Source organism: Ambystoma mexicanum, chromosome 5p (genome assembly GCF_040938575.1).
Source record: "Ambystoma mexicanum isolate Mex_15411 chromosome 5p, UKY_AmexF1_1, whole genome shotgun sequence".
NCBI classification, from domain to species: Eukaryota; Metazoa; Chordata; class Amphibia; order Caudata; family Ambystomatidae; genus Ambystoma; species Ambystoma mexicanum.
In genome coordinates, this window is record NC_090930.1 from 1059395040 (window position 1) to 1059422722 (window position 27683).

Below are 27683 nucleotides of genomic sequence, written 5' to 3' on the forward strand. Positions count from 1 at the left end.
GAGAGGGCCACCCCCTTTCAATATATAAAATACCTGGTAGTCTAGTGTCCTCCGCAACCCCCACCCAAAACATAATTTCACGTTTTTTAGTGGTTTTTTTGTGCGCCTTGCCTAGGGGCAGATGGGCACATTACTGTGCCCATCCGCCCCCGGGCTGGGGGGGTAAAATGTTCTGCTCCATGCTTTGAGGTCGGGGAGGGGGCTGCTTAAATAGTAAGCAGCTCCCTCTTCCCCTACTTCAAAAACAGATCCCTGGTGGTCTAGAGGCATTGCTGGGCGCGGATCGAACGATCCGCGCCCAGAACTGCTTCAAATAAGGTGTAGTTGGAAAGGGAACAGTCTCCTCTTTCCAACAACGCCTCCCTCTATCTGAACGGCACAATAATGCTGCAGATCGAAGGTGGGAGGGAGAGAGAAGGGAACTCACCTTCTCGTTTCACTGCGGCAGCTGAAAATGGCTGCTGCGGTGAAAATTACTTTGTTTCACATCAGCGTGCGTTGCGCACGCTGACGTGAAACTGAACGAAATCCAACCCCCAGACCATGAGGAGGAACAACCTCCTCCTCACATAGCCCGGGGGTTGGATCACACAAAGTGCAGTGCTAAAAAGGACGAGGTATCTTGTCCTTGGAACTGCAATGGTAATGTGAAGGACGAGATACCTTGTCCTTGGCACTTAAGGGGTTAAAGGCTTTGTAACAACAAAACCATTCACATATTCTCATGCACCATGTTTCTATAAAGGTGTGCCTGTTAAACAACAAAAGTCGTTGACACAGGTTTTGGCTGAACTGAGTGAGCCGTGTGATGTTGGCTCTCTGCTGTCTCCAGCCTTCTTCAAGACAGTAGAGGGAGCCTGATTGTGCCCCACTCGTAACGCCTTTCTGTGTTCGTGGTTAATCTGCAAGTAATACAAATGGCGCCTATTACCATACATATTCTGTCCCCACTCATTGATTCTTAACTAGAATGAACCGGCACAAGCTTATATCACTTAAATGTAAACTGGGCCAGGATCTACCTCAAGTAATTACTTGGGGTGTGAGCCCGGGAGGCACAGAGATCTTTATCCTGTTGAGGCGACTGTATCACATGCAAGAGAACCCAACTATTGGCATCAAAGAGAAGAACGGGCAGACAGGAGTGGTCTATCTCTAAATTACTGCATTAAGTGCATCTAAATAAAGAAGCCAGTAGGATTCTGCTCTGCTCACTTGCATGCAGTGGGAAAATCTCCTTCGTCCTGGTCTGTTTGATGTGAACCAGTGATAGACTGGAATACATGCTGATTTCTGTCCGGGCACCTGAAAAGTGGAAGCCCATTATTGCCGCGTGCGAGATATAAAACACCCTAATGAAGGTCCTCGAAACTGCTTCTCTGACTTACCACGAGTGCTGGCTTTCTCTCTGGCTCTTATTAGTAAGCGCTGAGTGTATCTGTTGTGTTAAGCTCCTTCCTGCTCTTACATTTGTTCAATAATTAAACCGCTTCCTGTCTAGTCTGGTTTTGGGTGAATATCTACTTCTCTGATACCTGAGTTCACCACAGATATCAAAAGATTCTCCTATAATTTTTCTCTACTGACTTGGTTCTGTTTCTGGGCCCACTTCTCTTTATTTTATGTTGTTGATTGAGAAGGCCTGCATGTTCCCCTGTATCCGTAACGTGAATTTTAATTATCCACCATCATAGATTCATTCATCTTTTTGCTGGTTTCAATTCTTTCCTTAACTGGATCAACAGTTTCAATCTTTTAGCCATTATTTTCCTGCCCATCTGGCCAATACTGTCCCACTGTCTACTCCACAATGTAGCCATCTCAGCAAAAACATTTATCTGCCATGTGCATCAACTCCAACCGACAGTCCACACTCTTCTCCTAAATTAGCCACTAATTGGTCTGACTTTTACCATTGCTTCTTTTTTCGCTAACTGTTCAAAGAGCCGGCTGCATGTGACTTATGATCCACTGGCTGTATGACCTTTACCATTTGGGTTGCAGGGTCACTATCTATTTGTGGGACTACATAGATCCCTAGACAGGCTAATAACGCCAATACATCCATGTAGATGTTCAATGAGGGTATTCAACTCATAGGAGTTATGAATATGAACTGCATGGATATCCTGAAAATGGGATTTCAGTGGACGGGTCATTTAATAACAAGCCCATAGTTTACTTCTTTTCTTTTTTTTTTTTCTTTTTTTTTAATGGCTTCGTCAACATTGGTGATGTTGCCACCAATGAAGACTACGCCCATGGTTATCGATTTTATTTGTATTTCATTTCTCCAAGTGCTCAACACATCTTGCGGGTATGTTTCTTTATAGTTGCAAATTCATTCAATAACACAGCAGTTTCTGGACCCATTATGATTTATGTGGGTAATGTGAACTACCCAAATTCATTTGGTTCCGTAATTAAAATTTGATTAGCATAGATGGAATGTGTTACTAGTGTTTATAGACACCCCTTTAGCTCTTAGCCCGGAGTCTAGTGAGCCATTACTGAGCAACCTAAATATCCACTTGGTCAGTGGTATTCAAACATTTTCATTCTGAATCCACCCCCTTAACTTAAAAAATAAACAGATTGTCTACTGCATATATTTCTATTAAAAGAAGTTACCTTGATCCATTTATACATAACAAAAAGTCATTTTAATCACTTTTTAAAGTCTATGCCCCCCTGGACATCCTTCGGGCCACCAGTTTGAAGGCCACTGCTTTAGACATTGCACTGGTATAAAGTGGCTCTTACAGGAGGCCTTCCACATGCATAAATCGCAAGAACCCGATACCCCCCACCTTCTTATTTGAGCGAAGAGGGCTCCATGGTGCAACGCGTAGCTGTGCATATTATAAGCGGGTGTAATGACGAGGATTGAATATCAAGTCCATGATCCAGTTGGCTCTGCATCCTTAACTTTAGACGCATAGCACATTTCCTCTGGGATTGAGATATCCATGCAATTTAAAACCTCCCTGTAAGTATCCAGGATTCATAATACTGTACTGCTTTTGTTATTAAAGGGATCCATGTCAGAATTTAGCTGAGAAAAGAATAGCCCTTATTGGGCCCCCGGTTTTGAATGACAGTACCGTAGCCTTAGCATGATCAATTGCATCCATTGAAATAAACTTATAATACCAATTGTTTTCTTAAGGGAGCATACTGTATCTTTACAATATTTTGTCTTCTGCACTGCAGTGATTTTGTGACTTCTTGTGCTTGTGTGCCCCAAACGTCTCCCTGCATCCCTTGGATTGTTGATAAAGGTGCAAGCTGAGTGGCAAATATTTGCGACAATCCAGCCTCAATGTCTTTTTTGTCTTTGGTTTCAGATCTCCCCCGAGGTGCTATGTAATGAGGGGATCAAGGTGCATCGTGCTGTACAGCAGAGTGGCCAGTTCATTGTCTGTTTTCCGGGATCCTTTGTATCTAAAGTGTGTTGTGGCTACAATGTTTCCGAAACTGTGCACTTTGCTACCACCCAGTGGACAAGTATGGGTTTTAGAACTGCCAAGGTAACCAGATTTAATTTTCTGTACTGGATCATACTTTGTACAGCAAATCTGCCTTATTTAGCTGCAACCAAAATTACAAAAACTTTCTTGCAACCTAAATTGTATGTATATAAGGTTATGCAAAAGTGTTCTGTATACATTTGTTTCGTGAGGGAATAGAACTTTAAAGAATGACAGGTTGGTAGATATCCACCAATACAATACAGCCAAGCAAGGGCTTTACAGATGCAAACCCCTTTTCCTTGGAGGTTTCAGCATAGAAAGGGCTCAGTGCCATATTCGGAAGCAGCCTATGTATTTTGGTCCTTTTTTGTGTCCGCCACTCTCCACACGGTCGTGGTTTTGGGCGCGTAGATTACGGGACCATTACAATGCGGGCACTACCAGCAGGGGGAGCGGGGCTATGTATGAGGTGATTTCACCTCAGGTTTGCAGGGAGCTCCTCTGCTGGTGAAGGGAAATGGAAACGCTGGTTGGGCATATAAGCCCGACGGAGGTTTGTAAGGTAAAGAGGGAGAGAGGAATCCAGGCTGAAGCCAAGACCTCTCCAGAGGGCACCAAGGCCCTCTGTCTATCCAGGGACTGCCAGCCCGTGCTCCCCAGGCCATCCGCCTATTGGTGTGGTTGGCGGCTCTCCCCCTTCCCCACCCGGGATGGAGAGTTCAGAGCAAGCCATAATAGGGACCGTTCATTACTCTGCTCATAAGGCAGCCGGGACCGAGCAGGTAGGAGACACCCGAAGAGTCGACAGGAACCCCCTCCCCCCCCCCCCCCCCCGTTACCGCTAGGCAGTCAGCGGGGCTCTACCAACGGGCTGGGTATTTTGCTTCATTTTAGCCAAACGTTACTTGGGTAATACTAGTGGTGTTCCCCTCCGGGTGGCGCAGAGGTAGAAGGTTGTTTCCTCTGCTTTCTGCGTTTTACATGCTCACGCCTCGACCTTGTCGGTCGTGTGGCATATTCAGTCAGTGGTTATCAGTGTCCTGTCAAGAGAAAGATCGGTTATGGGCTAAGTTGATAGCCAGGCACAGGGGGGGATGGGGGGGGGGGGAGTGTTTTTTCTCTCGGAATGTCCGTGACCCTAAGCGCCAAAGAGATGCCAACGGTGAAAGCGTTCTGGCACGAAAAAAACTAATGACAGGAGGAGATATTTCTCACATGAGAAACGTTTGCCTCCAGGGAGCACCTGTGGTCCTTAATGTTATGTATTTATCAAAGGTAAGTGTTCTGTCACAAGAGAAACTAGTGACAGGAGGAGCTATTTATTTGTCACATAGGAAACGTTTGTCCCAGGGAGCACCTGTGACCATTACTCCATTGCATTTATCAAAGGTAAAAGTGTCCTGTCAACCCCTTAGTAGTATCTGACATCACCATGGTAATATCTGTGGTCAGCTATGTTAGGTATGTGAAGAAAAGGCCAGGGTTCAGTTAAAGAGGAGTTTGACATAAGATGGTATCCATTTAGCGCATGTGCGAATGTCATACAAGGGTATGTTATGAGAACCGCCCTGGTCTATGATCTATGGTGTAATGTAGGGCCAATGTATGTATTGTTTGATTATTACCAACTGTCCCATAAAGCTAAAGCAGACTCCCGCTCAAACAAAACAAAGAAGTCTGTGGTTGTTTATTGGTCGGTGACCCCCTATGAGTGTTGGTTTACAGGTCAAAACTCTTTGTATTTACCTGCATGCGCCCTCTTTGGGTAGCTCCTTTCTGGTGGCCACAGCACCCCCTTGGGCTATATAGAACTCTGGCACATGTCCCATAAAGGTTTCAACTCCACCTCCCCCCCGCCCATGCTCTGGTCTCCTACAGGTAGCTATTCACTCATTGTTTTACAGGATGAAACACATGTAAACAACATCACAGGAAGAAACAACATACACAGATAACGAGAGCAAAACTAGGCTTGTATTTGTCACTCTGCACTCCATGGGAAAGACATCGTAGTTGAAAGCTACCTATCTATTTTTTTTGTTTTGTTGTTAAAATGGTTACCTCCTGGACGTTCATTGTACGAGTTGAAGAGGAGAGGCACGGTAGAACTATATTAAACAGGTTCTGTCTCACCCCGAAAAAATTAAAATTACCGGGTGGAGGAAATGCCATACCCTCGACCCCAACTGTGATGTCATGGCAATTTGTGAATTCTATAATAGTCTGCCATGACGTCACAGCAGGAGGATGTAGCATAGAAAGAAAGGAAATATTTACTAATGCATTCCTCTGGAAGCCATACCCCACTATGTAATGTATGTTGTCACTTTATTGTGACTAGTAAAATTGAGTTTTCTGCTAATTTGCTCATGTTTATTTTCTAGTACAGTACTTGCCTGTTACTTTGCTTCTGTCCCCATGGGTCCCACCATCACTCCAGTATGATCAGCATTTGTTTACAAAGCATCTTTAATATATTAGAGATGTAATAATAAATGGCCACTTACTTGGGAATTAAAGGTTTCTGTGTAGTCTACCAATACGTTTCGTAGTGTGGATTACTGCAGCCTTCCATGTGAATGCCACTGTGTTGAATCAAGTTCTTGATATGGTTAATGTTTTAGACACTTACTTTGGTTTGACGGTCTGCTTCACTTGGTCTCAAATCATACTGGATGCTGTTGCTAAAGAGCATATGTTTTTGTAGTGGCTTTACAGTGGAAGGAGCTGGCCTTGAATTAAATGGCATGCTAAAGGTGCACATGTAGGCAAATGCCATTTTACCTTTTGCTTCAGTATCAAGATGTCAATAACTTTTGCTTCTTAGCATGATAGACTCCATGCACTTCATCTTGTAGACGACATGAGTCTTCTGAAAGATGAACTTCAACCTTGCCTCACCTACAGAAAGAATGTTCTATTCATGACTGATGTGTTAGCTTTGCTTTGAATCAAGCCTTTGTGTATTGATTACATTTTTTTCGCTCTTAATGAGTACCCATATGGTTGAATGAAGGGGCAGTGCAGGACTTCCCCAATCACTTGTTAAGGTTACAACTGTCATGTAAAAAATTAAACTTTGTATTTGACTTGAAAATGTTTCTGCATTTACAGAGAATTTAAAATATTGTGATCCTGTTCACAATGGCAACTTAGTAGCAAAGTTGGATTTTCCATAAGAATAGAACTTTCAGATTTTTACAACTTTTGTTTTTGTCAAATCTTCAAACCTTTACAAAATAAAATATAGACCAAACGTTTGGGTAAACTTGTGAGATGTAGATGGAGGTGGATATGGAGGGAGAGGGGTTGGTCAAAGTTAATGGTGATCCGAAAATGTATCTTTACAATCTCTCACGCGGCAAACTTGCCATTTACCTACACCCTGAAACACTGGATGGATTGCACCAGTGTCTGCTCCCAAAAGTGTATGTAATTGTTTGCCACAAAGTCATCCAGCAATTTTTCAGTCTTGACCAAAATGCAATATCCCTTTAGGGATATATGTGTCTAGAACTCTGTTCTCCCGCCCACTTTTTCTGGGTGTTGATTTGTCTAGATGTCTTCAGACCTTGTCTAGGTCCAAAAACGCCAATTTGACTGATTGTTTTAGGGCCTGAAAACTTTGACTGGCCCCCATTGTGGTGCGTAGATGTTCATTGGGTCAACGGAACCTGCCATGAAAATCCTCCAAAATTGGGCATATTACAGCCCTCTGTGGGGGTCCCACTATAGAAACAGTGAAAGGCGATCTAAGGCGTGAAGTATGCGTTCGAAACCGCCTTTTGGTCCCTGGGCCTCTGGTCCTGGTCCACGGGCTGCTAGAAGCCTTTAGGGCTGGACTATGGCCCATTTGCGCCCCTTGGTCACCAAATTGTATACTGTGGGTGAAATGGCCAGAGTTTGGTTTAAATATATTTGCCCATCTGATTTTGGTCAAGGTGTCCATACATATTATATAGAATGTATTTTTGGAGCTTTTGAATCTGCTTAGATTCACTTGTTTGCCATAGGCCACCATCTAGTCGTTGACCAGAGTATTACGTATTTTTTTCAAATTAATATAAGTTTGTCGACAGAGGTTTTCATGTCACACTATCCCTATCGTATGTGTACACGGACCCATGATCCTTCCATCATTAACGCCCTCAGATTTATTTTATGCCATTTGCCAACACCTTCGCAATGGAGATGAAGGTTTTCAATGCAGATTGCCTTTTTTCCTCTGCCAAGGGTTTGTCCATCGACACCAAGAAGCTACCATCTTATTTTTATTTATTTTTTGCATTTGTAGAGTGCACTAAGCCCTCTGGATCAAAGCGCTGGTTACTGACATTGGGATTAGCTTGACATATGACATATTAGCATTTTGGCATAACATTGGTCGTGTTCGGAAATAAGGGATGCACTAAACTCCTTAGATTTCTTGGGAGAAGAGTAATGTTTTGAGCTGCTTACGGAAAGCCCAATGGGAGTGGGAGTGTTCCAGTCTCAAGGATGGTGGTAGTGCATTCCAATTCTATGTGAACTTAATTTCCTTCCATCTGTAATTCTATAGCATTCCATTTTGTTTTACAGCAGATTTAAGTCAGTGTAAACTTATTCCAATAATGACTCACCTTAGACTTCTGTTTAAAGATGATGGAATGTGGAGATTCCAAGATGGCAGTGCTGGGGTGAGCAGCACGTCCCTGAGCTCCTGTACCAAAGCTCTCACGATAGGCCCCGAACGCAGCTCATCAGCCTTCCCCAGGGGTCACTGCTTACTACCGCGGGCACACTGATGAGGTGTACCGGAGGGGTGCAGCCCAAGCCGCCTGGCTCATTGAAGCTCCGGCCCACGATCACCGCAGAGAGCTACAGCCCCGGGCGGGAAACCACCAACGGACGACATTTGAACTGTCTCATACTGCTCATGCAGCAGAGTGGGACGGCGGACCTGCATTCGGCAACGTGAGCAGGCACCATGCAGGAATGGCCAGGGATGGGCTGTGAGCCCAACCACATCGCCGTCCGGAGCACACCTCCACGGCCGCGACACAACGCAGAGGCCCGGCGGGGCCGACAACAGCAGCACACACAGCCTCTCCCCGGCCAGCGCCTCTGCGGGGTGGCCTACCCAGAGCCACGGAGCGGCAGCACACAGGCCAGCACCTCTGGCAAGTGAGCAGAGCAGACCCTGTGGAAGACCTGCGCCTACCTCTGCCACCTTTGCAGCATCCCGGAGCGGTCCGAGGTCGAGGAGCTGAGCAGTCTGTGCGCACCCAAACAGGATACTCTCTGGCCTGGGCCGGCCACAACAACCAGGGAGCTGCGGGTGCCCAGGGTGTCCCGACCCTGAACTGGACCCATCAAGCGCACCTGCACCGCCTCTGCTCGCCATAACTAGTGGACGTCGACCCAACGCGATGTTCTGCCCTGCCTTGGGTGGTACACTCGCCGGGAGGCACTGCAGGACGGACTCCAGCCCACCCCTCCCAGGGACAAGTGGATGATGTCTGCCAGCCCTCAGGCTGCCCAAGTAAATGCGGAGAAGGGGCTCGGGAGTCGGGCGATCTCCGGGGGACGGGGCCTGCCCTGAGCTGGTGAGGCAACACCAACCAAGTCCAGGGGGCGCCTCACCGACTGCCCAGCAGGGCGCGGACCTCCCGCACCTGCTCACCACTATCCCCCCCCCCCGAGCCCTCAAGACCCGGTGGGTGGAGGCCACGACCCAACTCTCACTGGCTCCACGCCAGCACTCCAAGACACCTGCGCTCAGGCCGGCCTCCCCTTCGAGAACAGTATCCACCCAGCAATTTCTGTGAAGCCTTTGGTGGCCCCCAAGAGGTCCCACTTCACGATCAGGGCCTCGGGGCAAACCTCCACCCGGGCTCAGGGCCACTGGGGGGGAGGCGCCACAAATTCCTAGAGGACATTCCCCACCAACACATCAGCCTCCGCTCGCCAGCCCACGGCAGCCAGGGTACCACCCCGAAGTCCTACCCAGCAGCCCAAAACCAGTCCCCAAACAGAACTCCAGACATGGAACATCCCGCAGGGGTCCCAGCAACAGGGGTCTGGGTACGACCAAACCAGCGGTCCGGCGCGGCGCCAGGAGGCCCTGCGGCGAACAGGGGCTCGAGCAGATACCACTCACCCACACGGAACGTCCCTAGAGCAGCAACAGACAGTGATGTCCCATAGCATAAACATGGACACCCCTGTCTCTCCAAAAATGCCAAAGACCCAGGAGGGGACACGCGTGCAGATCTGGGCCAGGGACACAGACCCAGTGGGCACCCATAACAAAACCGAGTGGGGGCGGCAGATGCCACCACGGACCCCACAGAGGACGACCATGACAGGCCGGTCACATACACCTCCCTTAAATGCCTGCTGGGGGAATTAGTACAGAAAATCACTGACGTGGGGCAAAAACAAATGGACACACTGAGAGAAGACCTTGCGGAAGGACTCCAAGAAATTAAGAGACATAAATAAGATTGAGGAAAGGGTGGACACTGAGAGGGCCTTACAGGAATTAACAGAAGACGCATGCAAAGTAGACACACTATTAGAAACCCTGACAGCCGCCACACACAACCTCGAGCTCAGGGCCGAAGACTTTGAAAACAGATCCAGGCGCTCTAACATACGGGTTAAGTGCCTGCCAAGTCATGTGCTCCATCTTTGGCGAACTTTTGGGCACGGACATCTGCTTGGACAGAATTCACAGGGTAGGCCCGAAACATCAGGAACCAGGAGCAAGACCAAGGGACGTCCTGATCGCGTTCCACAGCTATACCCTGAAGGAACAGATTCTGGAAAAGGCCAGGAAGTCAAACCAAATTATATACAACGGCGCAGAGCTTCACCTGTATCGGGATCTGTCCTAGTTCACACTGTTCAGAAGGCGACACATGGCCCCGGTCCTGATGCTCTTGCGGGCCCAACAGGTCCGGTACAGGTGGCAGCACCCATTTGCGCTGAGCTTCAGCTGGCGGGGGAAACAGCATAAAATAACCACATGCGAGGAAGGTGCAGCTATCCTGTGCATCGAAGAGGACGCCCAGGCGCCGCGCTCCTCACCACTCAGCCTTACAGCAGACTGGAGACCTTGGCAATGGACAACAGTAGAACCCAAAGAAACAAGAATGGGGGTGCAAAGCCCCTTGCGGGAGTTCACTCTGTTGAGCAATAACCCAAGCCGGGGCTAGCGGAACCGTGGAACGGATGACCTAGTTATGGAGGCATCGCCCCGACAGATCAGTTAACCCTGGGGAGGGCACATAATATTTCGGCTTGCAAATTAGAGCCATGTTGAAAAAAGTTGAAAGCGCATGAGTGGGAGGGATAGGGATAGGGGGTGGGAGGACGCATTGGAATGGGAAGGGGGCTTCCTGCGTGGGGGCACGCTGGACAGTTATCAAGGTCTAGTTCTTGTTACCCTACGAGGGGGGCTGGGTGCCAGCTAGACCTACCCAGTGACAGGAAGGGGGCGGTTAAGGGAGGAAGGGGGCGGTTTGGAGCAGACCGCTAGTCACGGAGCAGTCAATGAAATGGGGGGGGGGTCCTAATAGAGGAGCAGCGAAAGGTGAAGGGTTCACCTCCGGGAGACACAGGCCCACTAACCTAAAGAACAAGTACGAAGGATCCGATAATGGCATTACCTAATCAACAGAGAATCCTATCGCTCAACGTAAACGGCCTAAATACCCCACTCAAACGTAAGAAAGCAAAGATACTGCAGGTGAGAAAACCCCCACATGACACTGCAGGAGACCCATTCAGACGCGAGACACTTACAGAATTAAAGTTTGGGGGTACGGGAGAATCATTCAGGCCACACAACCACGCAAAAAAGTGGGGTACTTATAGCACTGAGAGACTGGCTCAATTTAGCTGTAAAAGACACGGATAAGGACAACCAAGGCAGATACCTAGCAGTAGCACTTGAAGGAAGGGGGGAGGCATACACACTCGCAACACTCTACGCCCCAAACACGGGCCAAGACTCGTACATACAGAAAGCGCTCACACGTCTAGAAAGATTTGCAAAATCCCATCATTCTCACAGGGGGCTTTAATATAGCCTGGAACCCAACCACTGATAGAAGCACACACACCCAGAGCTCCCCTGGGCGGGCTTCCGGAGATCTCAAATGTAAAATACAGCAATTAGGCCTAGTTGACGCCTGGAGGATGATGCAGGGAGACCAGGAGGGTTACACCTTTTATTCACACGCTCATAGATCACACCACATGATCAACGATATCTGGCTGGTCAGCACCTTGTTCTGCAAAGCCACTGACCTCACACTAGGGGCGATCACCCTTTCGGACCACACACCTATGGCCTTAGACCTACACAGACAGGGGCGACCCCCCGGGCTCTGGAAATGGAGATACCCAGCCCACCTCTTCAAAGACACCATTTTAGTTCAGGAGGTATCGGACGAAATCGAAAAATTTGCTGAGGGCAATAATATGGGTGACACTTCATGGCACACCTGGTGGGACGCATTTAAAGTGATCCTGCGAGGCAATATCATATCTATCAAAGCAAGATGCACACGGGAACTGAGAGGGGAAGAAGCCATCCTAGAAGCCAAGCTAAAAGACATATTGAGCAAAATGGGCCCAAAACAAACTCCTGCTCTCAAAAGGGAATATAGGGCTATTCGGGGGCAGCTAGACACCATACAGACCAGAGCGGCGGAGCGCAACTTGCTCCGCCTCAGAGGTACTATGTGAAAGCTTATAAATCGGACCGTCTGTTGGCTAGAATGCTGAGTAAAGATGGGGATAGAACAATCCTGAAAATCAAGCTGCAGGGGGACCCAGGTGAGCACCAAAACCGAGGCCATAGAAAGGGAGTTTGTAAAATTCTATTCAAACCTGTACGGCTCTGATTACCCGTCCCTAGAAATACAAGAAACGCATCTGAGGGATATACATCTAAACCGGTTAACTATCGAGGAGAGGGACTCTTTAGAAAGGGAAATCACAAGGAATGAAGTCAGGGCGGCCATTCAATCACTCCCGATTTTAATAAGTCACCTTGCCCTGACGGATACGCAGCGGAGTTCTATAAGCTACACAAGGAAGACCAATCGCACACCTCACCAACCTATATAACCACATAGAGCAATCCAGAACACTTCCAGGGACTATGGAGGAGGCCAAAGTCATGCTAATCCCAAAAAAGGGGGAAAGACCCTACTGAATGTGGGTCCTACCGCCCCATAGTGTTAATTAACGTTAACGTTGACACCAAGATACACACCAAAGTACTGGCTAACAGACTAGAAATGATAATTCCTAAGCTAGTCCATGCGGGCCAATCAGGGTTTGTGAGGGGCAGACAGACAGGCGATAACATAAGGATAGCCCACCTGATCGAGAAAACCCAGAAGAGGGGCATCCCCGCTTTACTCCTAGCAGTAGACGCTGAAAAAGCCTTCGATAGAGTGGAGTGGGGATTCCTCTTCGTAACCATGAGAAGGATGGGCTTCGGGCAGACCTTCCTAAGAAGAGTCGAAGTGAATTACCAGCACACTCTCTTTCGGCTAGCGATTAATGGCCACATCTCCGACCCGATCCATGTAGAAAGGGGCACGAAGCAGGGCTGCCCACTGTCCCCCATCCTATACGCCCTGCATCTGGAGCCCTTTTTGGCGTTTATAAGGGGAAACCAGGGCTTATCAGGGATATTATTTGGGGGGGGGGGGGTCCCACATAAAATAGCCGCCTTTGGGGACGATATGATCATGTCCATAACTAATCCTCTCACCTCTGTAGGGGTAGTGCAAAAGGAGTTGGACTGATTTGGCGCAGTCGCAGGACTGAAGGTCAACATAAGCAAGTCTGAAATCCTCAACCTCACACTAACTCCGCAGGAGGCGCTAAATCTTAAACACAAATTCCAATTTAGATGGGTAGACAGATCTATCGGGTACCTATGAGAAACTTTGACCAGCACGGTGGGAGCCTTGTATCAAGCTAACCTTCTACCCTTGATAGAGTCACTTAAATCAAAGCTAATAGATTAGGGGCCGCTCTCGATATCCTGGTTGGGCCGCATTAATGTTCTGAAAAACGTGGTCCTGGCACAAATCCTCTATCACTTTACGTCCCTTCCAGTCTTAGTATTGCCCCGTTTCTTCAGACTTCTGCACAAGGCAATGGACAATTTTATCTGGAATAACAAACCTCTGAGAGTAGCGGCAAAAGTGATGAGAACTCCAGTGGGGCATGGGGTGTTGGGTGTGCCGGACTTTAATGCCTACTACATAGCAGCCCAAATAAGGGTGATTAGAGACTGGCAAAGGGACGATAGGGGGGAAAATAGGGACACCAATGGACAGGGCTGTTGTGGGAGAGGCACTGGAAGATGTACTGTGGAAGCCAAGATCAGACAGACCGGCACAAATGTACGCAAGCCTGATAACCGAAACTGTAGGCAAGAGATGGGACCCGGCTGTCAAGCACAAATTACATCATTACCTTCTCCCTGCACGCCACTTTTTAGAAACCTGCAGTTCTCACCTGGCCTTGATTCGCCCACATTTCAAAGGTGCCACCGGGGTGGCTGTCGGAGAACGAGGGACACGTTTACGGGTTCCCAGATCAAATTCTTCAAGCAATGTAAAGCAGACTTCGGTCTGGAGGAGAACCGACGATTTCCCTACGCCCGACTGAGGCACTGGCTTTCCCACCCAGAAACAAAAAAAGTAGCAACCTGCGAGCTTACTCCATTTGAGAAATACTTAACCACAGACTCGGGAGAGAAGAAAGTAGTGGCAGACATTTATAGACTCATTAAGGAGGGTGAACCATTGCCAATCAGGTCCTACACCGCAAAATGGGACGCTGACACAGGAACAAGAACCACTGTGGCTGAATGGACAAAACTATGGAGCCAGACAACAAGGCTGACGAGATCAATCCAACTCCAAGAAATCTGGATGAAATTATTGACACATTGGCACCTCACCCCAGTCAGGCTCCACAGAGTATACCCGAGGGTCTCACAGGAATGCTGGAGGAAATGTGGTCAAGCAGGCACATGGGGCCATATATGGTGGTCCTGCATGTGGCTAGCCCAATATTGGGGAACGATCCACGCAGCAATCAAGCAAGTGCTGGGCATTAAAAGTGTGGGAAACTGGGGCCTGGCTATGGTGGGCCTGAATGGGGTCCTAGAGGAAATGAGATCTAAATCCAATCGGAAACTATACTTCTGATGCTTGTTAATCTGCTTAGAATCACATGATGTGCATATGGTCTGACATCCAGTGGTAACCGCGTAGTATTGCATCTTGTCTTTCGGGGACCAAAAGGGGACGTCGGCATAGGCGTGTCTGTAACACTATCCCTATCATGACGTGTGTAGTACCCAAAATCCCTCACGCGCCGAGGTCCCTCAGATTGTTTTTTTCCACCCAGATAACTGGTCGCCCTATAGCGGAGCTCTTACTAGAGACAGTGTTTATCTTTACCGAATTCTCAGTTTATTCCCAGTTAAGTCACTTCGCCAATAACAACTTCGACGACTACATGAAAATCGTCTACCGCTGTGGATTTCGGAGCCTTAGATCCGGCGGCCGGATTGTCCACGTGATCGGGCCCTCTGGCCGACCTATACAGTAGGGAGAGTGGGGTCGGGGTGGCCATATTGTTTAGTATGTCTTTCCTCCTTTCCCCTCTTTTCCCTTTCGGTCTGGTCATCCTTCCCTTTTTCTATGGAAATTACTCCTTTTAGATTCTGCCCTAAGTGTAGGGTCAGATATCCTCGGAAGGACAAGCACAGGACGTTTAACGCCTGTCTCCCCCTAGAGCATGACGAGAAGCGGTGTGCGGCGTGCAAACTCCTTCAGCCCAAGACCCTTAAGGAGCGTTGTGTAAAGCGGTGGGCCGCGAACGACATGTCACACGTGGAGCTCCCCTCCTCCACTTCCACACTAGCCGAAAGTGACGGGGGTACTTCGGATTGACCAAACTTCCAACGCGGATGTTATAGACCTTGAGGCGGACACTTCTAGATCCGCCACGCCTGTCCCCGACCCTTCCAGGCTCGACTCTGGTCTTGCTACAGGGACCACACCCGGCGACAGGGGCGTACAAGCGCATCGCACTAAGCACACAACCCCTAGGCCAATTTTGACGCCTTTGTCGAAAAAGGCAAAAGCGCCAACGGAGCCGCCGAAGTCTTCGCCGGTTCCCTCGGATCGCTCTGATCCAAGGCCTTCCCCGCATTCGCAGCAGCGCATGGCGACTGGGCAACCAAGACAAACCAATGCCGCTACTCCTAATCCTACACACGTCGAAAGTCGGGAGCCCGACGCTTCGCGTTCCAGGGCCTCAGTAGGCCCAAAAAACTACGACTAGGCCTCTAACCGGAAACCCGTCCGCTAAACCTCCTGGTGGCACGGATGGTATTTCTACGGCTGACAAATCACCGGAGCTTTTGTCTCACGACGATTCGGCGACTATCCAAAGTAGCATCGGAAGAATCGCAGCGGCGGTGGGCCTTATTCTGGTCCCGTCGAAGGTTATGGATCAATCCGCGGGAAAGTTTTCGGCGGATTGGATTCCCGATTCCGATGGAACTTAGGTAGATAGCCAAGAGACTCTCTCCGACATCCTTAGAGATTCCCGTCGACGTCAAGGTGCGGGGAACGTCATTTCTCCTCACGCAGGGCCAGTTTGGGTCCTCTAAATGGACTACAGAGAAGTTTGAGGGTTGTATGGATCTGCTAGAGCAGATTATCAGTTCTTCTGATCATCCGCCCCCAAGAAGGGCTTGTTTAGACCCTAACCCCCAAATTCAAATAGATCAGTCTCAGGTTTTCCGACAAGAAGACGTGATCCAGATGGATACATAGAGACCTCTATAATGAAGAAGAGGAAGCTTCCTTTCTCAAACTATGAGGAGGATCAACAGTGCACGACGGACAACTGGGAGGAAATCCAGCAGGATAGTGAAAACCCTTGGACACAACAGGATCAAGACTTTGATATTTTGTGTTTGGATTCTCCTCCGTCCAGCCCGGCTCGCCAGGCCTCCCCTGTGGATGACCTAATGGCTGTCAACTCCATGTTGAAAAAGGCTGCAGAATTATTCAAAATTGCCACTCAAGAGGTGGTACCGGAGCAGGATTTCGTGGAGGATATTATTAAAGAAAAACCTCTGGCGAGTCAATCCATCCCCCTCCTTAACTCTGTTAAGAGGCGGGTAGCTCCCTCTTTGGTCACACCCGCTCAAACACGGGCAGTGAACCCGAGAGTTGAAAAATTATTTCCGCCTTCTCCTACCGACCCTCTGTATATCAAAGGGCACACCATCCCAGACTCGCTGGTAGTGACTAACACTCGAAAGAGGGCAGGGGTACCCCTTGCCACGGGAGAATCAATACCGGACAAGGAGTCTAAAAGGTTATATGCCCTGGGCAAACATGTCACATTAGCAGCTGCATACACCATTCGGGTTCCTAATAATACTAGGTTATTAGCAAGCTATGCTGATGCCCAATGGAACTTACTCCAAGAAGACCTCCAAGGAGGTTCCTGAACACACCAGAACAAAGCTTCTGGCCATTGTTTTAGAGGGAAAACTGGTTAACCAGAATGTGGTGAAGAACACCTTGGACACTGCAGAAACAACAGGCAGGTCTCTTGCACAAGGTACTCTTCTGAAAGACATGCATGGCTGCGTACATCGGGCTTCAGACCTGAGACTCAGGCCTCCCTCATTAATAAACCCATTGAGGAGACGAACTTCTTCGAGAAAGCAGTTGATTAAGTGTTGGAGACGGCCAAGAAGGAGCACGAGACTATTGGGTCTTTGCACCAGATTACCCAAAAACCCTCCTCCCAGAGGGGTAATAATTCTCGGCAGTCCTTTCGAGGACAAGCCCGTGCCGGTCAGAACAACTACGGCACAGGTTACTTCAACGCGAATCAAACATCCGGAAGCCCTACTTACTACCCCGCAAGGGGTCAAACGCGGCAAAGGTAGAGGCAGAGGCCCCAATCCCAGAGGAGCCACAGCCTCTGGTCAGAAATGACCACCAAGTCCATGTCCCTTCCCATGTCTCCCCGGTCGGGGGGGGGCAATTAACATCTTTCCTCAAGGCATGGGAGGGGATAACTTCCGACCAGTGTGTCTTAAAGACGGTCGCCCACGGTTATTGCGTGGAATTCACCCAACCTCCACAGTTCAGACCGCCACGCTCACAGCGCCTTTCACCGGACCATCTGGAGATCCTGATCCAAGAGGTGGAAGCACTGCTGGGAAAGGACGCCATAGAAGCTGTCCCTATTCTTCAGGTAAACGAGGGCATCTATTCAGTGTACTTCCTTGTACCCAAAAAGGATCTCACCATGCGTCCTGTTCTTGATCTGCGCCCAGCGAACAAGTTTATAAAACCCCAGAAGTTTTGCATGGTAACACTGCAGGAGGTGATCCCATTGCTGAAACAGGGGGACTTCATGGCAGCATTGGATATGAAAGATGCATACTTTCATATTTCAATGTTGCCAGCGCACAGAAAATACCTAAGGTTCATGATCCAGGACAAACACTACCAGTTCAAAGTACTCCCCTTCGGCATCACCTCGGCGCCAAGCAGGTTTACCAAAGTCGTGGCAGTGGCAGCAGCACACCTGCGCAGACTATCGGTCCCAGTTTACCCTTACGTTGACGACTGGCCCATTACGGGGGACTCGTTCGACACTTGTTTTTCGAACACCCAAAAAACAGTAGATCTCCTCTTCAGCCTGGGTTTTTCAATCAACGAAAAGAAATCCAGCTTAGCCCCCAGTCAAGTAAAACAATTTCTGGGAGCGCTAATTCGGACGGAAGACGGTCTTGTCTTCCCCTCCAGCGAGAGGGTTCAGAACATGCTCTCTCAGATTCCTCAATATGTAGCCAGTTGGGAGGGGACGGTACGCAAAGCGATGCGTTTGCTAGGGATGATGGCGTCATGTATATACTTAGTTCCCCACACGCGGATGCGCATGCGTCCCATGCAAGAGTGGCTCAACAGCCAGTGGTGTCAGGCCAGCGGACAATGGGAAGATCTGTTGGTTGTCTCGCCAGCCCTCGTTCTCTCTCTGCAGTGGTGGTCAAGAGAAAACCTCTTGAAGGGGAAGTCCTTCACCACCCCTGCAGTGGAAGCCACTCTCACGACAGACGCATCTCTCACGGGGTGGGGGGCTCGCCTGCTTCAGTAGACGGCACACGGAGTGTGGTCCCCTCAAGTAGCATCCAACCATATAAACTTACTGGAGCTACTAGCGGTGTTCAAAGCATTGAAAGCCTTTCAGGTGCAACTGCAAGGGAAGACAGTGCTGATCCTAACCGACAGCACTACAGCAATGTATTACCTGAACAAACAGGGGGGCACTCACTCTCCAGGGCTATCCAAGCTGTCCCAAAACATTTGGATATGGGCTCTCAAACACAAGATGTTTTTGTTGTCCCAACATGTTCCAGGGGAACTCATTCTTCTGGCAGACGTACTCGGCAGAGATTTTCCTCTGTCAGAAGAATACGAATGGCAGCTGCACGAAGACATTGTGTCCAACGTCTTCGCAGAATGGGGTTCCCAGAGATCGACCTGTTCACTACTCAGGAGAACGCCCAATGCCAAGACTACGCCACCAGGTACCCCCAGAACCGATCCAAGGGGGAACGGTCTCTGGATAACTTGGTCGGGGAAATTTGTCTACGCCTTTTCCCCCCCCCCGACTCCCCTTCTCAACAAGATACTGCACAAGATGCACCAGGAACCAGTTGCCATGATACTGGCAGCTCCCATGTGGGCCCGCCAACCCTGGTTCGCGCACCTGATAGAAATGTCCCTCTCCCCACCAGTCAAGCTCGCCTGCCCGTACAACATGTCTCAGGACAGGGGGAGACCTTACACCCGTGCTCACAAACTCTGAACTTAGCAGCCTGGCTCCTGAGATCATAGAGTTTGGACACTTGCAACTCCCTCAGAGATGCATGGACATACTCAGGGAAGCGAGAAAGCCTAATACACGTTATTGCTATGCTAGCAAATGGAAACGTTTTGTCATCTGGTGCAATTCCAAGGGTGTCAATCCCATCGATTGCTCACCCTCACACATTGTGTTGTATCCAGCCCACCTGTTGGACTCTGGGTTAGTCTTCAATTCCCTAAAGGTTCATCTGGCTGCTCTGTCAGCCTACACCACATCACAGCAAAAAGTATTGTGGTGGAAGATACCAGTAATTAAAGCCTTTATGGAAGGGGTTAAGAGGATTTATCCTCCCATCTCTCATTCAGCCCCTGGATGGGATCTGAATGTGGTTTTCACCAGGCTCATGGGAGCTCCCTTCGAGCCTATGCATAAAGCAAGTCTGAAAGATCTGACTTATGAGACAGCCTCCCTAGTGGCTATCGCTTCTATCAGAAGGGTTAGCGAACTACAGGCTCTTTCTGTTTTAGACCCCTTTGTTACAGTCCACAAAGATAAGGTAGTTCTGCGCACACAGCCCAGGTTTGCGCCAAAATTTATTTCGAAGTTCCATGTGAACCAGTCAATCGAAACTACCCACGTTCTTCCAGAACCCTACTAACATGGCCAAAAGAAGCCTTCACACGCTAGACGTGCGCAGGGCAGTCATGTTTTACCTGGAAAGAACTAAACCACTGAGGAAAACTAAACAATTCTCAGTTTCAGTGGCAGCTGGTAGAGAAGGGGATCCTGTCTCTCTAAATCGGCTATCTCAAGGTGGATTGTCAAATGCATGACACTATGTTACACTCTTGCAAAGAGAGAACTGCCCTTCAAGCCTAGAGCACACTCTACTCTAGGCACTGAGGCATCCGTAGCATTCATTGCAAATGTTTCCCTAGAGTCCATTTGCAAAGCGGCAACCTGGAGTTCTGTACACACCTTTACAAAACACTATTGCCTAGACACTCATTCTAGGTCTGCTTCTCAGGTGGCACAAGCAGTACTAAGACATCTTTTCTCTAGTGTTCCTTCTCACAACCCACCTCCAACTCCGGGCACTGCTCGCTAGTCTATGCACAGCATGTGATTCTAAGCAGATTAACAAGCATCAGAAGACATGCATTACTCACCGTAATAGCATTTCTGATGATTGTATCTGCTTAGATTCACATGCGCCCTCCCTACCTCCCTGCTCGGGGTGGAAGGAACATAGACATCTTACTACTTTTTTTCTCTCTTTATGTACCCACTCACTATAGCCTTGGGCTCCCTCATGGCAGAAAAAATACAATCGGAGGGACCTCGGCGCGTGAGGGATTATGGGTACTACACACGTCACGATGGGGATATCGTTACAGACACGCCTATGCCGACATCCCCTTTCGGTCCCCGAAAGACCAGATGTAATACTCTGCGGTTACCACTGGATGTCGGACCATATGCACAGCATGTGAATCTAAGCAGATCCAATCAGAAATGCTATTACGGTGAGTAATGCATGTCATCATCATCATCATGATGATGATGGTGGTGGCCCTGGTCATAGCGCGCAAATGAAAATCGGCGCAACCTCCACAAGACCACGAATGGGTCGCAAAGATATGGTCTCCTCGTGATGGAATGGCTGACTTACTCGTTGCAAGGAGCCCACCTCAAGTTCAACACAGAATGGTCAGCCCTACTGTGGTAACTAAAGGATGGGGGCCAGGAGAGCTTGGTGCCCAAGGGCTATGTCCCTCCTGGGGATAATACCTCACCAGGAAGACGAAGATCTACATTGATAACGAACTCCAGGGCTCTCCCTTTCATGACTGAAAGCCACCGTACAGAGCGCTCCGGCCGACCCTGTCTATAGAGACTTTCGTGAGCTGGTCTGGACCGAGGAAGAGGGGGAGGGAGAAGGGAGGCGGAAGGAGCGAGGGAAGGGTTTCTTGTTGAAGTTGTGTACTTACAAAATGTTAATAAAAATGTACTGGAAAAAAAAGATGAAGTTAAAAAGATCTTCGGGCGATCCATTGTCTCCAAAGTTCATTAAGTGCTTCCACCACAACAGATTTATGTCCAGAAGTGGTAGGGATAATTTCGTTCGGACTTGTCTCATTGGCTGGCTCATTGGCTGGCCGTTCCCCGGGCTGGCACCTTATGAATTGGTGGCAGACCGTTCAGGCGAAGTTACAATCTGGCCATGGCGCAAACATACCCTGCATTTGTGTGGGATTGTTTGTGATATTTCTATCCCTTTTCTCCTGTTGTCATATTTAAGTTTAGTTTTTTTTTTTGGTTCTGTTTGTGTGGCTTTTTTCCTGCTGTTCCGGCTATGTTACATATTATTTTTGTTGCCTTTGTATGTTTGGTGTTTTTTGTCTGGTGAAGTATTTTTCCTGTATTAGAGGAGGAGAGTATAACAGCTTTGACTCTTTCTCACAGAATATGGATAAAAAAGAAAAATGATGCCAAAAATGGAAGCGGCAGCACCAGGCTTGAGCAGCAGCACTGTTTTTTTAAATTTTATTTATAATTCCAGGTTCAGCCGCAGCCCCACTTGGTCTCCCTCTGTATCTCGCCCCCTTTTTTTTAGTTTTTTTTGTTTTTGTTGTTATTGTCTGTAGTCAAACAAAGAAGCAAAGGTTTTGCTGCCTGGCCAGCCCCCTGCACCACCACCACCACCCAGCTCAGCTGGGCCCTCCTCTTATCTGATAGAAAGGCATACAGTCGGTCACTTTCATCTAACACTTCCTCTTTGGCAGTTTTGTGATTCCCTCTGTGAGAAACCAAAGTTCTACTAGTCCCCGGGGATCTCTCTCTCAGATGGCCAGGGCATGGCCATTGCCTTTGGATCCCAACCCTGGGGGTGGACAAGTGTGGGAGCATCACCTGGGTGAGGGGTCTTTGGAGAGTGAGCAGCCGATGGCGAGTTGTGGTATTCTTCCCTTTCCCGTACCCATGCCCCATCCTATTTATACAATACTCCAATATCCCAACTCCCCCTCCCTCCCTTTCTACACTTACACTGGGCCGAGGGAGAGGGTGGTTGGGAGTAAAGAGGCTAACACTTGCTTATCTCATTGGACATGTCCCGCTAATTGGGTCAGGCACTTGACTTTAATCACATACATGGAGTACATGGAACTACTGGAGTGGGCTTGATCTCAAGCAGCTAAAGTAAACCACCATATCCACATCTCCGGGCTTACTCTCTTCTTTACACCACCACTCAAATAGAGCACAGCGATACTATGACACCATTCGGTATAGCTGTTCTCATACCATCATTTGCCTCATAATACCCATCACCCTAACTAAACACTGCCCATTAGCTCTCCCCACACGGATAAAAGGAGGGACATAGAGACACACTCTGAGCAAGGTGGAACACGAGAAGGAGCAGAACTTCTGGGGCGACTACGCACCTACTGCTGCAGGATGACCGATCGAGGGACTAGAGCAAAGGATAGGGAAACCCTGAAGAGCCCCGCAGCAGGTCGTTGCTTCGGGAAACCATGAAGGAGAAAGCCAAATCACAGCCAAAAAGAAACCTGCATTGTGTTTCAATGATGCCAGCAACCCTCCTGGGGTGAACGACCGAGTTGGCGACGCCAAGCCTGTGATATTTACCTTGACTTGTGAATCATAGCTGCAGAGACCAGAATCGAGTGCACACAACCGGTGAGTTAGTGGAAGACATGAAAGGCCAGTTTGTATCAAGGAAAGATTGAAACTGCAACAGTGTATCTCACAAGTGAAGGTTGCGCACAAGCTGATGAGACGCAACAGAAAGCTAACCAGTGATGAACTTTTGAGCGGCTGATAACCGTCAAGCCAGTATTACAGAGTAGCAGAGTGGTCCAGCGAAAGGAAGTAACCCACTCAAATGTCTCAGTGAAATGTGAAATGTTTTTTTATAAAGCGGCAAAGTGAACAAACTCTGAAATGCGTAATAGTAGAGATTAAACCCGGCATAAGGGGAAGTGAAAAGGTGAATGGCTGAAGAGAAAGATTTCTTTGAACGTTTGTGTTAATGGTAATGAACTACCAAGAGACATTGGGGCAAATAAGTGTGAGCTGAAGAGAAAGTCGAAGTGGTCTTGTGGAGGTCTTTGGTAAAAAGCCTTGCACATTCAAAAGTCTTCGGCATCAGTGAAAGGTCTGAGCCCAACTGAGGGAGACCGAAAGTATGATAAGTTGGGGGGAAGGGAACCCCTAACGAATGTGAATTATACTTGGGGAAGGGAACTCCTGCAAGTGTTATGCCAGAGATTGCCATTTAGGTGACTCAGCCAGTGAACCTCTTGTGCCTGTCCGTCTTTCTTCCAGTGGAACGAAAACAGGCTGTTATACCTCTTCTAGAAAAAAAAAAACTGAATTTGATCCCACTGTTTCGGCTAATTTCAGTCTTCCTTTTTTTATGAAGCTCTGAGTCTTTGATTTCTCCTCCTCTTTGCTCTTTTTTGGAAACTTCTCATTTTCTCTACCCCTTTCAGTCTGGCTTTCGCCCTGGTCGGGGCCCTAAAAGTGCCCTGTTCTCGATGGTCGACAACCTGGCACGTCTGGCTGACAAGGGGGGAGTGGGAGCACTTACTTTATTCTTTCTGCTGTTTTCGACACGGTCAACCACTCCCTCATGTTAACCCGCCTGGCCTCAGCGTGACTTTCTGGTCCTGTATTATCTTGGTTTGCTCCCTTCCTTCCTTCCTTCCTGACTGATGGGGTCAATCTACCGCTCTTCCTCCTTTTGGCTCTCCTCCTTGCTTTTTGTTTTGTGGGGTTCCACAGGGCTCCACCTCGTCTCCCATGCTATTTAAAATCTATATGTATCATCACTCCCACGGCCTCTGTTGCTTTTTCTATGCTGGCCACACCCAGATTATTGTACAGCTTAATTTCAATCAATCTGAGGTGCTGTTGAGCTTTAGGGAGGGGTTTTGGCAGCTGTGGGTTGTTGGACCAGTTGAAACTGGCTGAAATTAAACTGAGACGAGAGGTCCTGGTGGTGGCTCCTCCTTCTTTTTCTTTGTGGACTCCCTCGTTCTTGGCCCTCTGCTCTGGGTTCATTTCCTACGCTGGTGACGGTTGTTAAAGATTTGGACTTTAAAATCTCTGCTTCGGTCCAGGTCATCTTTTTAAAAAAAATGTAATTAATGTATTTGGTTAGGTTTTAACCTTTTACATATACAGTTAAACAGACAGAAAAAACAACTAAATTTACAAACCATATTCTTTTTCTCTTCACATATAGAATCAAATCCAATAAAACTAGACAAGAACACTGAATCACAAATTACTCTCAGTACGCTGCTCAACCAGCTGTCCCAGTTGGGGCTTATACCCCTCCGGCTGGCAGATATAAGAACATAGATGTCAAAAAGGGAAAATCCCTTGGGAGCAACTGAGTATAACAATCCTTCAATCACAGCATTCCCGCTCAAAAATATGGGACCTATATGAAAAGCATCTTAGATTTACAAAAGGGATGTAGCCCTCTAAAACACCAGGTTAAAGCCCTCCAACACACGTACCACTGCAATTGAGGGAGCCTGATTCTGTCCAAATATCAGCCGGTCCCAAAACAAACATGGAAGAAATCTTTGCACATTTATACCAAATCTGTCAAATAACCGAGATCTTAAATCCTAGGTTCCCCCACACTCCATAAGAAGATGCTTTAATGTCTAATTTGTGGGATATATTTACCCACTCAGCAGTACTCCCATCCATAACCAAGCTGCACTTCAGCAGAAACAGCAAAATGGCTGGTGGCTCCTGTGAGCACCACTGCCTCACATCAAAACTGTGTTTTGCAGCTGCAAAAAGATGGGTGCACCATCTTGCCAAGCACATATTGGGCAGGGTGGAACAAGGGGGCACACTGAGAAAGCCTTCCATTGTGTTCTTACATGTACAAAAGGGGAGTGACAAAGCAGCGCTACCTTGCTGCAAGTCTAACGTTTCCATTTGAAAAAGGGAAATAATTGCATTTAAAAATGATGCTGCTCTGGTGCTCTTTCCTCTGTTCCTCATCATTCTACTTTTATTAATGAGACCCTGCCATGCCCATCCACATTCACATTGTGCTCCAGCAGACAAGAACAGTATCCCTGAATGACAGGCTGTTGTTCAGATCTGAAGCTATCAAAAGAAGCTTTACTTCAGCTAAACGGGGAACGCTTTACTTTTGGGCTACAAATTGTCAAAGATCAATGCGTCAAAAAGGCCCTAGCTTTCTGGGCCTGTGTCCATTTCAGTGCATCTGTGTTTAAACAACTTGCTGCCTACAAGAAACTAACTATGACTGCAGAACAATGTGGGAATTCAAAGGGAAAAGACTAACCAAATTTCAAAGAAAAATGCCAGCAGTCACCACATGTTTAAATGTACTTTTGCAAATAAAGAAAAATACTTGTTTAAAAGTGTAAGTTGGATAAGGCCCTGTCCTTATCTAGCAATGTGAAGGGGGTTTGTGTTGTGAAACATATATGGGAGATCTTATTCAACAGGATTTATTCTGATTTATAACAAAAATAAATAAAATAAGAATTAAATTGCCCTGTCCTTATCTAGCAATGTGAAGGGGGTTTGTGCTGTGAAACATATATGGGAGATCTTATTCAACAGGATTTATTCTGATTTATAACAAAAATAAATAAAATAGGAATTAAATTGCATTGGCTGCATCGGGGAAATCAGCCCCAAATAGGTTTCTGCTTGGGTTTGGGGGGTTGCCAGCAACAGAAGGCCCCTCACAGTAGATGCTAGAACACACAAGTGCTAATTGCTACCATGGCAGACTTTGGTCTGGTGTGAGGCCTCTTACAATGGAAGCTCTGGGACACCAACCTGTGAAGTGGAAGTGGCCATAAAACCTTCAATCAAACTGGGAAACCCCCTCCTCACACTGGGCTGAAGGGACAGTTGGTGGTAGCTGAAGAGAAAAAAAATGGTTCCAGTTAAGGACAAAGGGCTATTTTATTAAGAAACTTTAAAGACAGTTATTTTTGCAACAAATTCGCAGGAATGTAAAGTTAACAGTTTTAATGTAATTTTGTGGGTTTATTTAAGACGTTGTAGCCTTCACTGCCAACTTGGGAACAGAAATGACAGAATTGGGTATTCCACGGAAAGTGTACCTGATGCCAATGTGAAAATCAATACTGATATGCCTAATGAGAATCCATACACGTGTATAAAGTTATAGAATTTTAGGCCGAATGTTTCACACTAAAAATTACTAAAAATGATTAGGGTGAAACAATGTCTTACAAATTGTAGAGTTGGACTGCCATGTTCTGCATAAAATATGTAACCTGCTTATGTAATCTGTTAAAATGTGGCATTTATGGCAAAACCGGTTTTCAGTTAAAGTAACTGTGGGAGGTTCTGAACATTGTAAAACTCAAATCTTAAATCTGACATCATGCCCTTGAAACCCAACCAGCTGGGAGGAAGGTGGTAACTATCACCCCTGACCAATCCACTTGTTTAGAGGCGTGCTTAGCTAAGCCTGCCCTACCATAAAATTCTATGATGTCACGATGCTTTATAAAAAGGGTGGCTGACAGAAGTCTGGACACACTCTTTCCTGAATTTCCTGCACCTGCGTTCCTTGTCTTCTACATTCATCTTGCCAGATTCCACTGCAAAGCCAAAGCATAGCTGATTCCAGATTCCACTGCAAGACCAAAGCATTGCTGACCATCCCAGCAAGGCCTCAATCCAGAAGTCCCACTAAAAATCCCAATAACCAAAGGGGAAATCTGTGGTATTCTTTTGGGAAGCATCCTGAGACCAGCCTGGCTTTTTGCCCACTAACTGCATGCCTGCTGCAACCCAGCCATCCAGCTGTCCTGATTATCCAGTGACCAGACAGGCCCAGCTGTTCTGCTAGGACAGTCCGCCGCTAACTGGTGACCCGAGCCCTGGAGTCCAGAACCCGGTTGACTGTTCCTAATCCCAAATTTAAGAGCAGAATGTGAGTATCCCCCATCCCATAACACATAGTCTACCCCATCTTGAATTTTGTCTTTGTTCCATTCTCTAAGCAACCCTATCCATACCCTGATAACTTGTCCAGACTCTTCTAATTCTCTGTGCACCCTGTTCTTGTTTCCTAGTGTTGGCACAATTCTTTCATTCACCTCATCTTGTAACTCATTAGTAATATTTGGAGTCATCTAAATTAATTCCCACATAGATCTGAACCCAGCGGAAAAGGTTGACGTTGCGAATCAATCTTTGAACATA

The 27683-nt window shown here is 47.7% G+C and overlaps 1 protein-coding gene across 3 annotated transcripts in view; it reads left to right on the plus strand.

The window, feature by feature from the left end:
* JARID2 (jumonji and AT-rich interaction domain containing 2) overlaps positions 1-27683 on the plus strand; it is a 1398385-nt gene that overhangs the window by 1172369 nt on the left and 198333 nt on the right. For all 3 annotated transcript variants that reach the window (XM_069613558.1, XM_069613560.1, XM_069613559.1), the window contains one exon: positions 3348-3530. In XM_069613558.1, coding sequence (XP_069469659.1) covers positions 3348-3530 — 183 coding nt within the window. The remainder of the gene's footprint in view (positions 1-3347; positions 3531-27683) is intronic.